General features: G+C 43.9%; 1 protein-coding gene across 1 annotated transcript in view; it reads right to left on the minus strand.

Moving 5' to 3' along the window:
• The window catches only part of ANTXR1 (ANTXR cell adhesion molecule 1), a 116400-nt gene that overhangs the window by 26998 nt on the left and 74010 nt on the right, over positions 1-15392 (minus strand). Inside the window, exons 14-16 of the mRNA XM_080370310.1 lie at positions 14116-14157; positions 5875-5970; positions 5214-5381 (exon numbers count right to left, since the gene is read on the minus strand). Of these exons, the coding sequence (XP_080226436.1) occupies positions 5214-5381; positions 5875-5970; positions 14116-14157 (306 nt within the window). The remainder of the gene's footprint in view (positions 1-5213; positions 5382-5874; positions 5971-14115; positions 14158-15392) is intronic.

Below are 15392 nucleotides of genomic sequence, written 5' to 3' on the forward strand. Positions count from 1 at the left end.
TCTTGTTTCCATAGGGTACTGGGGGAAAGACTTCCTACGGCGAGAGCCAGGAAAGTGTTATTCTCAAAGGAAGAAGCCAGAAACTTCTCTGTCAGACTCTTCTGCAGTTGGACAGCACAGACTTTTAGACCAGAGGAAAGCCATCCCTGTCTCCCCAGTCCATCTTTCCCCCTACATCAGAGCTGGTTGAAGCTCTTGATCTCCTGTCTCCTCTGACAACTTAAGAAATAAGTACCTTTTTCTTCCATTTCTCCTTTAGGAAACTATAGGGGAAAATTACAACTTTCCATGGAACAAAAAAGCCCTTTTTACTCTACAGTCCTAATTTCCAAGAGCCTACCAAGATTTCTTAGGAAAAGCCAAGAGCTCCATCTTTGGGAGTCTGAATGGAGCTTCAGAGTCTGCCTGAGACATCTGGGTGGAAGAGAGGGAGAGTAGATCATGGAAAGGATGATGTTGGTTGAAGAAATGAAAATGTCAATGCATTCACTTGGAAATATAAACACTTCTGTGCTCTCTAGTGAGTGGGCTGTGTCTATGTGTTTGGGAACTCCTGGAACTGAAGCACAAGGCTGCTTGGATTGAAAAAAAAAGGTCTGGAGGCAAATAAAGCTTTGAGTCCTACTAGCTATGAAGACCAGAAAGAAGAAACAATCAGGGCAGATGACAAGTGAAGGAGGGCACAGTTTCAGCCATTGCTTTAACATAAACACATTCTATTCCTGAAGTACTGGTTAATTCAGTACTGTATCGACCCTGGTCTCGTGAATGACCTGACGCCTAGAGTGCTCCTGAGACCTGGTACCTGGTGGTCTCAGTTAGAGGCAGTCTTGTAAGCTGCCTAGAAATCTAGGCTGCCCTGGGGCTTCCTCTAGCAAGGCAGCTGTGCCATGTCAGCTTTGTAGAGACAGGAGGGACAAAGGCTAGAAAACGTGCCAGGGACACATAGCTTAGTTAATGCTTAAGTAGCCTCCATTTAGGATTCACCTGAGGTGGTGGTGGGGTTTTTTTGAGAGCACCAGTTGCTGCTGCAACCTCAGCCTTGAGGCAGAGCCTGCATGTGAGTTTTTGTAGACAAAGAGTGAGTTTAGTCTTGTGTTGTGGTCCTTTCTGCATTGTTTTTTAGAGAGCGATAGTGGTCTTTCTGAAGTCAAACAAGTACTATAAATGCTGTGAGGAGGAGGAAGAGAGGAGAGGTAATGAGGTAAGACAGGTAGATACAAGCAGAAGTAGAGGTAGGAGCAAAGCTGCTAACCAAACCAAAGCATAGAGAGCTGTGTGGTTGGCTATAGCAGGGAGCATGTCCTGAATCAAATTAAAACTAAAGGACGGTCCTTTATGATCCTTCACTTGCATCTACATTTTGTGCTGCCCATCCCTCTGTCAGATGAACTGAGGTTTTTTTAAGTTTCTTAAGAAGTTTTCAGACTTGTCATTCTCTTTGGGTTATTTGCACTGACTTTTCGAACTGTTGAAGTGATATTTTAAAAGCAGGATAATCCAGTTGGCATCGTGCTAAGAAGTAACAGCAGCAAATAAGAATAACAACAACAGTAATAACCACAATCTGTTAAGTGTCAGTAACCACATTTGGTAGCAAATAAATCTGGAGTATTTCAAAAAGCAATGTATCCACTTTCAGCTGTCTGCCTACCTTATAGACGTTACTCTGGGAAGAGTAACAAAAAAGGGAAGAAAAAATCCATCAGATAAACTGGCAAAAGGCAGAAGTAAAGGCTGACACTTGTACTGCATGGAGAAAAGGAGGCCTGTTGGCCAGCAAGATGACTGGCCCCAAAATGTGAATTTCCTGGCCCTTTGCCAGATTCACGTTACTTTGGTTCATTGCTCCTGAGATTTAATTCCTTGTCCTCCTCCTTTAACCAGTGATTTTTTTTTTTTACAGAACTTGTTACATGCATATTTCTCTACCTTCCAAAGAGGTGTTTCAACCAGTCCAGTGGTGTGGGTGGAAATTTAACATCTGCTTTAACCAAAAGAGCCAAGTGCACTTGGAGCATGGGGATGAGGGAAAATTTAAGCTGAGTATCAGGGGACAATTCTTATGGGTGAGGTCTGGTAGTCTGTGAAATATTCCCCCCTGAGAAGTGGTGGAAGCCCGTGTGTTATTTTAAAAACCAGACTGGAAAAAGCAGTGAAGGATAGATTCAAGTTAGCAGCCCTGCTCTGGCTGAGCGTACAGACCCGATGATCTAACAGGCTATCCCTTCCCACCTCTCTCTGCTTGTTATGGCTCTGTGATAGCGTCCCTGCATAACACCACGCAAATTCATCTTCGTGTGCTCACATCCTCAGGTCAAGAGCTTCTGCCAAGAGTGCTGATGAGTTTTGCCAATTTTGCTAATTCCTTACTGCACAGGGAGAGCAATAGCAGGACCCCTGCTTCATAGAAACGATCCCCTCTTTTTGATGAGTCGTCATAATTCTACATGGGGAAAGCGTTGAATTCAGTTATCCCATCCGCATACGCTGTCTTTTTGGGCGCAGTTCAATAAGGGGTGTGGTGGCAGTTAATAATTAGGTGAATTCTTGTCCACAGGCTGCTAAATACTATCCAAATATGGAGCACCCCAAAGTTATGGGAGTATGTGGACACAGGGTCTTGGACTGGAACCTTATACTCTAGAAGTATCTCTCTTATCTACTGTTCAAACTGTATAAAGGAATTAAGAATATATATTCCCCATGAGACACTCCTAATATTTGCAGGCCCCCCGTAAGTGAATTCTTGCTGTTACAATGCAATAGCTGTTTCTAGTCAGTCAGAACTGAACTTGAACCCTACGCTCATTGTCTTTTCTCCAAGCCTCTCTTGAACTTTGGACAATCTCCAGCTGGGACACAGATCTGCAACAAACTTGACTCCTCTGTTCAGAACTGATTTCCTACCATGCAGAATAAACTCTGAAAATTAACTGAAAGACTCCTGAGGCTGTAACCCAACAGTGAGAACTGGTGAAGGAAGAGGGGAGAAATTCCGCAGTATTTTCTATGGGAAAGGACTCAGCTCTCAACTGATGATCTCAGGTAGTTGTACCCTCATGGATTCCAGCTGCCTGAGCATGTATTCAGGGCTTTTTGTGCTAAAATCAGTGTTTCTGTCAGCTCCTCAGTGGTTAGACTACAGCTTTGTGTGCTGTGAACCCTTTTGACTACAGCATGCAAAAAGCAACGGAGCTGCATCTCTCAGCTGGATGAGGTCATTTCCATGAGCACACATTAGGAGTGAAAGTCTTCCAGATGGGATGAGTGTGTTTTACAAATGCTCCGCACTGATGCAAAGTGACAATGCAATGCATTTAGGAACAAAGGAGCAGCTATATGGGATGGTGCTTATTGCATTCCCCACTCTGAACTGAAAACAGTTGACTCTCTAACCTGGTTCCACTGTGGGGATGAATAATCTTCATGAACACATGTTGAAGTCATTATAACACAACTGCAAATGACTTGTTGGTAGGCTATGTTTATTAGATGATAATCTTTAAGGGGGAAAAGAGAGAAGGCGTTGGACCAAATTTTCAAAGAGGCTCACATTTCCATATCCTCCGGAAACCACTCTTACTCCCTTGTGCATCTTTGCCATTCCCAACGCTGGATTTGAACCAGCTGCAAGATCAATGGCTGAGGAAAGCCAAAACATGTGACTTCCCAAATTCCTATGGACGCTGCTTGGAGCTGATCAGTAACAAGATACAACACAGGGAAACCTGGGTGTACTGCAGTGTAGTATACTTGCATTGCAATAACTTGGCTAATAGAATATGTCTGACTAGACTGACTACTACTGGGGAGGAAGAAAACAGGAGAATAAAAGCTCTGTTTTTCAGCAGTGAGGCACCTCCTCATTCCCCAGCATAAAGTGAGCTCTGTAGACCAAAAGGTCTACTACGTGTGCTACACACACCCTCTTTGCAGACTACTTGCAAATAAACTGCCTGTAGAGGGTTTTTAAGCCTCTAACCAGCATCTCCAGTCTTCGAAATGAGGTCCAAGCTCCAGTGGTGGAAGGTTGCACTTGGATATGAATTAGGCATTTTCAGTCTTTTCTGAGACTGATAACTACAGGGCTGCTACAAACAGTCCCAGACCAAAAAGAGACAAGAAGGGTTTTAGCATTTCCCGGAAAAGTTAAGCCCGAGAAACAGGAGTGTGGTTGTTTTGGGGTTTTTTTTCTTTTTTTCTTTTCATTAGTTATACAGTAGTTAAGCTGTCCTCCTTTCCTGACGGCAGCTTAATTTGCCCTGAATGCAAAAGATTAGCTTTCTGACACTGAAGCTCCCTCATACTGGATGACGCAGCTGATGCCTGTTTCGTGTGGTTTGTTTCTCTTAATCCATGAGAAGCATTCACATGCGCAACGGAGAGTTTTGCTTCAGTGAAGTCTTCAGTGGCTTTGCTTGTTTCTGTGGCAAGTTTTGTGCCTGCCAACCATTTGTATTAGTGGAGACAAACTGAAGAACAGCTGCCTGCCCTTGGGACAGATGGCAGGGAGGGAGTTTTCCCAGTTCCTTATGGGTGGCTGTTGCGCAGCTATGCATTGCATGTGACCTGATATCAGTGTGAATTTGACCTTCTGCATCTGAGGCACTCTATTTCAGCCAAACACTTCTTGCAGGGCATTCTCTCCTTGTGAGGCAAGCATACTGCCCTGCAGCAAGCCTGGCCCTATGACCCATGCCTGCTGGCAGGCATCCATCTGCCACACTGCAACCCTTGATCTGCTGAGGACAACTCTCCCTCATGACATTTAGCAGCAATTTTCTTCCTATTTTCTCCCCTCTTTCTAAGGAAAAAGGATGCTATTTATTCCCTGCATCTCAGGGAATATGTAGTGTGGACTAAAGGGCCTGACCTTGGAAGTGCAGTCGAGTCTGTAAGCACCTTACAGAAGCTAGCTATGCTACTAGACAAGATCAGGATCCTATTCTGGTCTAAGAAAGCAATGCAACTCCAAAAAATTGATCAAGCTGGTTGGAAATTCCCATTGCCCCATGTGGCTTCTTTCTACAGCACCTCCCTAGGCACAAGCTCAGGGGGACCCCTGCATGCACAGCTACTTTAGCAGCATCTTGAGATCACAGGTTTGTGGGCCGTTCTACATCATAGCCTTAGATGTGAAAAGATCTCCTGGATATGAGTTCAGATCTCCTGGAAACCTCCTATGCAGCACAACGCTGGTCTGGACTTACCTTGATTGGAGAGTACCACTTCCGAGGAGAGGAAGGCCTGCGCATGTTGTTCACAAGGTTCCTGGGTTCAGGGAACTCATATTCCTGTTCTGGCATCTTGACCCTGGCATTCTTGGCTTTCTCTAACTTAGCGCCTTCTTCTGTGGAGCCCTTTTCTCCCCAGCGTACCTGAAAAGATGGCACCAGAGCATATTACAATAGTAGCTGCTGCAGAGAGTTACATTCCTGCTGTAATAACCAGATCCTTGTCTGTATTTTCCCAGTGTCCAAATCCAAGGTGAAGGATGATGCACAGTCTGTGAAGCTTGTTTCTAGACTAGAGACCAGACTTTGAACTTCTTTGTGATTTATAAGAAATGTGAGTGGGGAAAGTTTCCAGAAAAACCAAAAACATTTCCTTGTAATTTGTGTGGCAATACTGCTCTTGTATCCCAGGCACGGGCCAGGATCTACTAGAGGAAAAAGATGGTCCCAAACTTCAGAAATCCATGTTTTGCTTTCAAATATTCCTATATAAAAAAGATCTGGGCTCAGATGTACAAAAAAAGCTTAAAGAAGTTTGTGCCTATCCCCTGAGTTTCCTTCTGGGAAAATTGCAGGAAGATATCACAGCTCATTTCACAAATAAGATCTTTCGATACCTGAGCTGGTGTCTAATTACCTCCATTCGTTTGATGCCACCAACTCCTCGTCCACCATAATATGAGGCATCTACTGTTGGCCATTTCTTCTTTGGGAGGCCATCGTCATCTTCCTCCTACAAAACAGAAGGGAGGGAGTGCACTGTTAGGAAACACGGCTAGAGATGGAAAGGAATAAACAGTCACAGGCTATGTGGTCCTTTGAGCCTGCTCGAGCCAGTGCAGTCGAGGTTCTGATCTCTCACTGGTTATTTTCCAGAGGATGTACACTCATGAAAAGAAAATGTTTCGTGATATAAACACCACCACCACTTGAAAGGTACAGTCCAGCTCCAGCAAGAACACAATTTTTGCCTTTTTTTGATTTTTTTTAAAGAAGACTGTCTTTCATCATCTTTAAATTCGGGGAAGTAATTTGTTTCCAAGTTGCAAAATCATTGAAGAAGCAGCCACCAAAATAGCACTCAGCATAGCTTGAAGAGCTGGGGTCTTTCGGCTCCAAGTCTGGTTGATACACCAGCCGTGAGTGACGGAAGGTGGGACTTACCTCTTTGCCACCCCTTCACTCATACCTGTGACTAGGGAGAGAAGAGCTGCTGCTCTGGGGAGTCTTCCCTGACTCGCAGCTCCCCATGCCAGAGGAACCCTCCGGGACCCAGAAAATTCATCGTATTGTAGTTCAGATTTGACAGAATGGGGGAAAAAAACAAGAAAGCAAGTCAAATTTGCTCCTTAAGTGAAGGCAGATTAGGAGCACAGCTGGAAACAATGCCAGCATGAATGCCCAGCACAGAGATGAGGTTTTTTTTGAGATGAGCTGGCCAAGTGTAATAGGATGGAAAAGCCTAACGGAAAAGTTACAAGAATGGAATTAGTTCTTCTAATGAACTTCTGCCTCTGTTAGGGAGGCTGCCCATGGAAGTCCACGTGGCTTCACAGATTTTCAAGGCTTATGCCAGGAGAAAGTCAAGTTCTGTGTGAAAAATGAGACTTTAATCCTATACAAATTTGAATGCGTTCTACCCTTACGTACTGCAGGCAGAAACCCATGGCACAGCGCCATACACAAAGTTAAATGTGTTCAGGACCCTGGCCTTCATGATGAGATTCAGAGACAGCCAAATTAACAAATCAAGCAAATCTCCTTAAGTTTATTTGAAATGAGTCTACCTAAAGTTCTAGCCAGTGTATTCTATATTCTTTGTTGCACTATGTAACAACTCCACAAATGCTCTGACCTATATAGTGCCTTTCCCTTTAATTTCTACAGTTCAGGCTGTGAACTGGCAAAGCAGAAAAGCAGAGTTGATCAAAAACGTGAAGTATTTCCTGTGAAAAATGTGGAGAGAAATGAAAATGGTCCCTCTTTTTTTCTTTTTTTTCCCCTTTCTTTAATTTTTCACAGGGATTCGGCAAAACTCCAAAACTTAGGAGCTTTCCAAAACTGGAAAAGCCAAAAATACTTTGAATTTGAACTCCCCAGTAGGAAAACTGAAAAAACTGGAGGAAAAAATCCAAGACAAACTATGCTTTTCATGTCAAACAAAAGCATTTCTGTTTTTCAAAATACACATAAATTCAGCTGCAAAATTTGTCCTGATCTAAAGGAAGAGTGAACAATTGAGTCATAAATACAAGGTTCTTCTCCTTCATAGCTGACCTCTTTCTCTTGCTCTCATTCGAGCTGCTGAGGCTCTTTGCTGCAACCTAAGAACTTAATATCTCTGCATGAAGTTTTCCATGAGGACTTCTTTAAAAAATTGGAATCAAAGCCATCTAAATATTTTCCTTCAGCAATTCTCTTTCTCTCTCTTCAGTTTAGCACAGACTGGCCTTCTCACAACAGGAAATACCAAGGTTTAGGAAATCTTCCCCACAAGCCCTTAAAAGCCCTGCAAGTCACTTCAATCTAAGATAGGAGCGTTTCTGCCAGAACAACAACAGAAACAGCACACGCACAAAAAGACAACAGCGGACACTTGAAAAACAAAGGAGTCACAAGCTTTCTTCAAGATGAGTCTGTTTACATGTTTTGAAGGGCATGGGAGGTTTTGCAATACAAGCGAAAAACCCAAACCACCAGTGATGTCCTACACACTTGGCAAATATGCTCCCAGCACACGTGAGCAGCTAAAGGAAAGCAACTGGAAACTTGGGGGTCAGGGTAGGGAGACAGCAGGAAAATGAGAAGGAAGAGGTATACAATCCCCATGTCCAGCATGCTAAATCACTGCCCCGTTCAGAAGATCTGAGCCAATAAAACAGGGCCAAATTCTCATGTCCTGGCACTGTTTGGCCCATATTTTTCTACACTTTGCAATGGGGTTTTTGCCTGAGGAAGGATTGCATACGGAACTTCAGCTCTGACCCAGCAGCAGTATAAAAAACAGCCCCGGAAAATTCAAGTGCATTTAAGGATGCTGGAAATTGACTGTACAGAACTTGGCATCTTTCCACCCCCAAAATCTGCTTTAGATGGAGCTAGAGTTTCTTTTAAAAAATAAGAAGCAGGACAGAGCTACATTTCACAGTCTGAGATCCAGATTCATAACTGCTGGATTTCAGACAACAAAGATCTGTGTTTATCTCAGAGTCCTTGCCAGGCTCTGTATACTTTGACCCTGACCTGAGGGAACCTCATCTGTGGGTAACACAAGGATAATTTAGGCTCCACTAGGGACATCTGAACCACTCAGGGTAAGAATTCATACTAAATTTGGCCAGATAGAAAAAAAGAGTTTGGACAACTTACCCCTCTCCCCACCCTTATAATTATTTTCACAGTTGTCTCTGCAATGCCTGAAACTTGTCAGAATTCAGCATTTATAGAGAGCTCTGCCTGCACAAAGTGCTGTAAGACATGACAGGACAATCATTCCTCTGAGTAAGAGATGTTATCATCTAATTTTACAGCTGAGGAAACATGGAGGTGAATATGCTGTCCTCAAGGCTTCTGGCTCCTTACTGCCTCCTTTTTCTCCGAAGGCTGGACTCATTTCCAAATTGCATGGCCACCTCCCTGATGCAGAGGCATTATTACACTATTACACTTCGAGGACACCTTGCTCAGTTCTCAAGAAACATTTCCTCTCTGCTGTGGAAGGTTTTGCTTGTTACATTACACTCTGCCAGGCGTCTAAATTGCAAATGCATAAACTCATCGCTTTGTTTTTTCTCGTATCTTTGCCTGTCGCTGGCCCAAGCCTGCAAACTATTCTCAGAAAGCACTCACAGCTCACAAGACCATCAAAGAGAAGATGTTCTACTGGTGCTCCACTACGGAGCAGGCTGAAGACAGACCTCAGCTCTCATGAGGTACCAAAAATCCACATACAAACTCATTCTTGACACACAAATGCTTGGAAAACCAGCCTTTGTTGGTCTTATTGATGACAGAAACTCCTAGTTTATCTATGGTACAGATTCATAAAGATCTTGCCTGAAGTTATATCTCCAAGGGCAAAGCACTGCACGTGCAGAGTTAAGAGAAAACCCCTGCTTTGATGAAGATGAAAGGATACTGAGCTTTTCTCACTCTATAGCTCAGACACTGAGCTACAGGAAGATGACATAAGGTCTCCTAAGGTCAAGGGAATTAACACCAGCACTCCCATTGCAACTATGATGCGACTAAACCCAGCTTCCACCACCTCTACACTAACTGAGTTTTCTGTGCTGGGCCTACTTCGACATTTCACATGAAATCTGGCTATGAAACTCCACTCCTTCATGGTGCAATGCGTACACCTCACCTATTGCCAATAACATCCCAAATCTTTTTCTTGTAAATGCCCGTCTCTTGAAAGGTTACCTTTCTCCGTCTCCCATATCTCTCCAACTCACTGTCAAAGGGAAGTAAAGGGAAAGGAAAAGAGCTGGCATACCACTGTGACCTGGCTTTATTTCAGGAATAATGGAATGCATTTCCTGCCCTGGTGTCTACAAAAAATTCCTGTCAGATCCTTTCTCTGGAGCTTATTTTGCTATCTCCCCAGCAAGGCTTTTCAGGAAGAGAGAGGAAGGAAAACAATTTGGAAAAGATTAATATAAACACCACTAAGTGAGGGTGCAAGCAGCTCCCCAAGCAGATGAATCCCTTTTAGCCATCCTCCAGTCTCATGAATGTTCAGTTGTGGGAGAAAGAGATTAGCTCACAAAGATCAAAGTGGTTCAGGCTGAACAGGTGGTTTCATCTATTGGCTTCACAATAGCTGCCATGCAGTGAGTTAAATTCCTCTTTTTCATGCTGGCCTCCCATGACAGTGATAATTACCTTCAGCATCTCATGACTGTGCTGCTGAATGATCCTTTCTCCCCAGGACTTTGTTGTATGTGTTTGCTTTGGTGTATGTGGGTAAGATGACAACAGACGTAAAAATTATCCAGTTACAGGCTGGTTGGTGGCTTGGCTCTGGTGCCATGCTCAGGGTGGCTGTGGAGCTTGGATGATAGAGCAGCACGGAAAAAACGGGGCTGAGTGATGGGGAAAGGGCACGCTCTGGTCATCTGGTAGATCTTCTGCCTGGTTTTACCAGACTTCAGGGAAATTTGTGTCCCTGAATCCCTTCTGTGGGAGAAAGCGCTGCTGTGACAGAAAATGAAGATCCAGCAGTAGATTTTAACATTGACTGGTCTCTGTTTACAGAGCAAGGAAGCAACAAGAGGAGAGTGTGCCTCTTGGGGATACTTTGGAGGGCTGCAGTTTATACACCCTCTGACCACAGTCAGCTTGTCTTTCTGTGGGACTCACCAGCAGCAGACCCCCGGCATGAGTCAGGTAGTAAATAGGAAAATTGTTGGAAGCTGCAGAGCCCTACAGGTTGGGATTTTTTGATGAAAAAGATGGGTTGCTATAATAAGAACGATAGTTAGCCTCAGGGTAAGCTTCTGGTCTCAGTTGAGTAAGAGTTGTTCCAATAAGGCCAGCCTGAAGGTGATGAGACACATGAATAACAGCAGCTGTGTCCTCCTCCAGCAGGGCTAGAAAAAGCCTTCCTATTCACTGGAGGTAGAAGAATGTGGTTTTGATCCACCATCAATGACTAATCACAGGCCAGAAAGGTGCTCACTGGCTCCTGGAGGCATTCACCTCTTCCGATTGGCATTAACTCAATCTTTCCTGGCTGTAAGTAAAACCATCTGTCCTTCATCTGGGCTTAACCTCCTCTAGCATCCTGCGTTGTCTGAGGAGCACAGCGGTAAGTTGACGACATTTGCAATTTCTGAATGAATTAATTGGAAGTTTCTAGCCAATAATGATTTCCTTCACCAACAGTGAGCATGTCTCCAATATGTCTCAAAAGGCCTTTAAAGTAGAGTTCAATAAAACCTCTGGCGGGTTTGACAGCAATGCTACTTTCCCTTCATTGCTACAGTATAATGCATTCTCCTTGCAGTGCAAAGACATATGGGCCTCAGCTCCCAGATCTGCTGATGCAAGAATTCCTCTTGTCCTTTTTTTTGCCAAGATTTTTGGGAGAAGAAAAAAAAGTCTTACTGTAACTGTAATGCTGCTGCTTAAGGGATTAGCACTCTCCTGCTGGAGATGAGCAGTTGCTAGGTGTTCTGGAAGGGAGAAAGCTATCTGCAACACGTAAGAAAAAATCAACCCCATCCTCTATTTGTTTTGAGCAAAGTGGAAAATGTGGAGCACCCAGCCTTTTCTGAAAGCATCATACTACTGCCAATCTCATCCTGCGGATCAGGCTCTGTCAGAGTAAATGGGACCAATGCAGTGCATCTTTTCAGAGCTTCTGCTGTTTTTCCACTAGCAAGAAGCTCTTCTGTCTGGGCAAAAATGCATGGTACAAGTCACAGCTTCAAGCCTTACTGCTTTTTGAGCACTGCTCTGATGCTATACAGTCTCTAAAATAGTGTAAACCATCTTTTCCTTTTTAAGAAACCTTTGGCTGCTAATTGAAGAAGATGGCTATAGGATAACTGAGTATTGAGCTTAGGGGATGTGCTCTGGTGGAAAAATATATGTGAAATGACACCATCAGATTAGTCCCTGCAATGTTGGAACATGGTTGTAACCAAAGACCCCTGTCCCAGGGTCCCAGAACAGTAAGAATAATAGCAAAAAGACTGTACAGATCTCTTGCATTAACGAGGAAGCAGGTAAATGACAGGTATGCAATTTTTCACGCACTGTGCTGTGCCCTACTCTGGGTACAACCAAGGTCTGGACAAGTTTGCATTTAAAGTTGTTGCCTACGAGCAGCAAGCCTGAGAGCAAGTTGGTCAACATTCTGCTTCTCTACTAAAAGAGAGATTTGCCCCACGTTCTCCACAGTACAAGACCAGGTTAGTTTAAAATAAAAAGCCAGTGGCAAATACATTGCTGAAGGAAAGCTGTCAAACAGGCAGATGAATTGAGCACTATCGCATTCAAAGAGCTGCACAGACTGTTCCTCTCTGTCAGAATCAGGGTTGAGGGAAAATATAACACGCCTAGAAATATCTTTGCACCACCTTAATTACACTTAACCTGAGGCAAACAACTGGTCTGCTGCAACTAGTTTGTTTTGCAGCAACTAGTCTGCTTTTGGAGCACTTACTGGTTTGATAAAAGGCTTCCTTATACGTGAAGCGCGCCTTCCCTCTTAGCACAGAGATGTAATTTCCCCTTCCAGTCCTTGGCCAGTGACCCAGCATTCCAGAATGATGTATTTTAATTAATTTCAGCAATTGAATCCCTTGGCTTGGAGGCACACATGATGCAGAACAGAGCATGTGCAACTTTAGGTTAATGTTTTCCTTTTAATCCAGTGGAGAGAAGCTAACAAAGCTAGTGGATTTACATACAGCCCAAACAAACGTCTGCTTAGGAAAACAGGCCAGATGAGGCATGGGGGGCACTGGGTCCAAATGCAAGTCTCCTTTGGGGCCAGGAATGTTCAGATTTGGAGTTTTGCTTCAGGCCTGTTTTGAGGGGATGAGTGCCACCATGATGAAGGTTCCAGTACTGTCCCTGGCTCCAGCTGCCCTGAGCTATTTCTCTGTGCTCAGTGCAAGCAAAAGCTAGGTTGGATTCCACCTCCATAGTGTTGCAGAGGACTGAGCTTTAAGGGTGTCTGCCTTGGTGCAGAGCACGCTCACTGGGCCAGACTTCATGGAGAGCACAGAGAGGATCATTTCAGCAAGCTTTTCCAATTGCAAGCTGAAGCAGGCAGTGAATTTGTCTCCAGATGCAAAAAGCAAGACAAACTAACTAACCAAATCACATGGAATGTAGATCTAAGTCTGTTCGTACTTGCATAGTTAAGAGGAGCTGATCCAAACCCCAGTGAAGTCAATGGAAAAACTCCCATTGACATCAACACACCCTGAACACAGCTCATTGACTTTTCACTGAAATCCCATGGACAAAACCGTGAAAGCAAAGAAGAGACTCACTGCGTGCTGAAAGGACAGAAGGACATAGAAAGAGGCAGATAAAAAAAATCTCCACGTGTTTCTGGGCGGAGTCTGCTAATTAAGTAACAATGACATAGCTTTAAACCATTTGTTGCTAGGTTCATCTAAAAAGCATAAGCAGAATTAAGATGAGGGTTTTAATGTTGTTTTACTATTTTTCTTCATTGAAACTTGCCTGGCTAGTGCAGCTCTTCTGGTGTCAAGAGGATTTCACTGGGATTTTACATCTGCTCAGAAACTGGTCCTTCAGACACACTGCAAAGACCGTGGGCTGCCCTCACTCACAGCAACTGTAGTCCAAGGATTCAACATCGTGAGTTACCGCTCAGCTGCCAAGAGCTGTTATATATGCTAAACCATCAAAATCATTACCGTGCCACTCCAGGAAGGCAGTTAAACATATGTTTAGGTTCCATTAACTTCAACGTTAAACATATGCTTAAGGGTTATCCTTTTTGTGAATCACAGCCTAACTCTGTAGTGCTGTTCTGACCAAGTGGAAGTATTGTCTGCCTCTGCTGTCCTTTCCTACCTGCTCGGTGTATATATGCTACTGTATATATGTATATACCGTATATATGGATCTACAGCCACTCTTAATTAAACACTGCATCTCCACCTCTGTAGAAAGCAAAGGGAGCAGAGTGAAACACACATGGCAGACATCAGCTGAAAAGCCCCTAGTTTAGCTAAACCACTATTGACTTCAAGGCTACAGAGCTGAGCACAGAAGTTTAAGTGGTCTGTACACTGCCGCGCAGTAGATTCACAACCTCTTGTGAGAAACCTGAACAAAATCTTGTCCTAAACATTGAAGAAACCAGGTAATCAGCATTACTCACCTCGCTGTCTTCTGCAGGAGGTGGGGGCGGCTCTTTGATGATCTAGAAGGATCAAAGAGAAAGAAAATAGTAAGTTCATACTTTGTTCTTTAGCACAATTCAAATGTCACCTGAAAAAACCCAACGAGAGAACAACAGGATATGCTGGTGTGAACATCTCTGAACTCAGTTACGATACTGTGTGATTACAGGGTGGCTACGTGTACTACTGGTGTCACAGTCACTGAAAGTAGGAGCAGAAACAGGAGGTATCCCAAAGCCCTGCCATATAGAGACTTCCTAATTACACCACCAGACTCATGTTGCTCATTAGGTGACCCCTGCCCTACGTGAGGTGCCAGCAAATTCAAAGTCATATATCCTTGATTCTCCAGCCTGCTAATCCCAGTAGGAGCCACAGTCAGTGCTGGCTCTAAAGCAACAGATAGCAATCATGGCTTCACCTGAAAGACCATGCTAAAGTCAGCCTCTCCTTCTACTGGTCACTGCATTGCATCTGTGTACAAATCCTGCCTCAAATAATTTATAGTCTGAACCAAAAAATGACTGGAAAGCAAAATGAAGGTGAAGTAAAAATGCCCTGGAGACATTGCAAAGCAGTAATAAACCCCCAGCCTCTGTCTCCCACGCCCGTACTTCATTCCAGAAGGCTGTGCCACCTCATTGCTCTCATGAAAAATGCTTTTCACATTATCAGACTAAAATAGTTCGTTCTCATAAGCTTTAAAAATATATATAAAAACATATATATATATACATTTGAGGCTCTCCTAGGGTTTCTAATAAAGCAAGCAGGGTGAGGTTTTATACCAGTCCAGGATATTCTCCATAGAAACAATTTAGGTTTATGTGGGCGTGAGGCTATTATTTCATGCAAAAAGTTTGCATCTAGGGCTCGGCAGGCAGTTGGCTATTATCACAGCCCTCCACTCCAAAAGCAACAGAGAGCTTTCCAAAGGGAAAGGAGTTGCATACAGGCACGTCAAATATCTCTCCCTTACACGAGACGCACCCCAGCACACAGCCATTGCAGTCAACAGATTGAATCCAAACAGTCATGTCAATGCGATTGCCCCAGGGATGGATTTTCTCCAGTAGTTTTAAATCCATCTGGACGAGGCAGCTCTTTCTTTACACACCAGGCCATGAGTCAGATGCTGCCAGGGTGCTGAGCGCCCGTGGAGATAGCACTGAGTGTCCTCAGCTCCTCTCAGGACCGGGTATTAGGTGTTGAGGCTGCCTAGGCATGGGGTGCAGATGTGTAGGCCTAAAAATTA

The sequence above is a fragment of the Falco punctatus genome, assembly GCF_963210335.1.
Source record: "Falco punctatus genome assembly, chromosome: 20".
Taxonomy (NCBI): Eukaryota; Metazoa; Chordata; class Aves; order Falconiformes; family Falconidae; genus Falco; species Falco punctatus.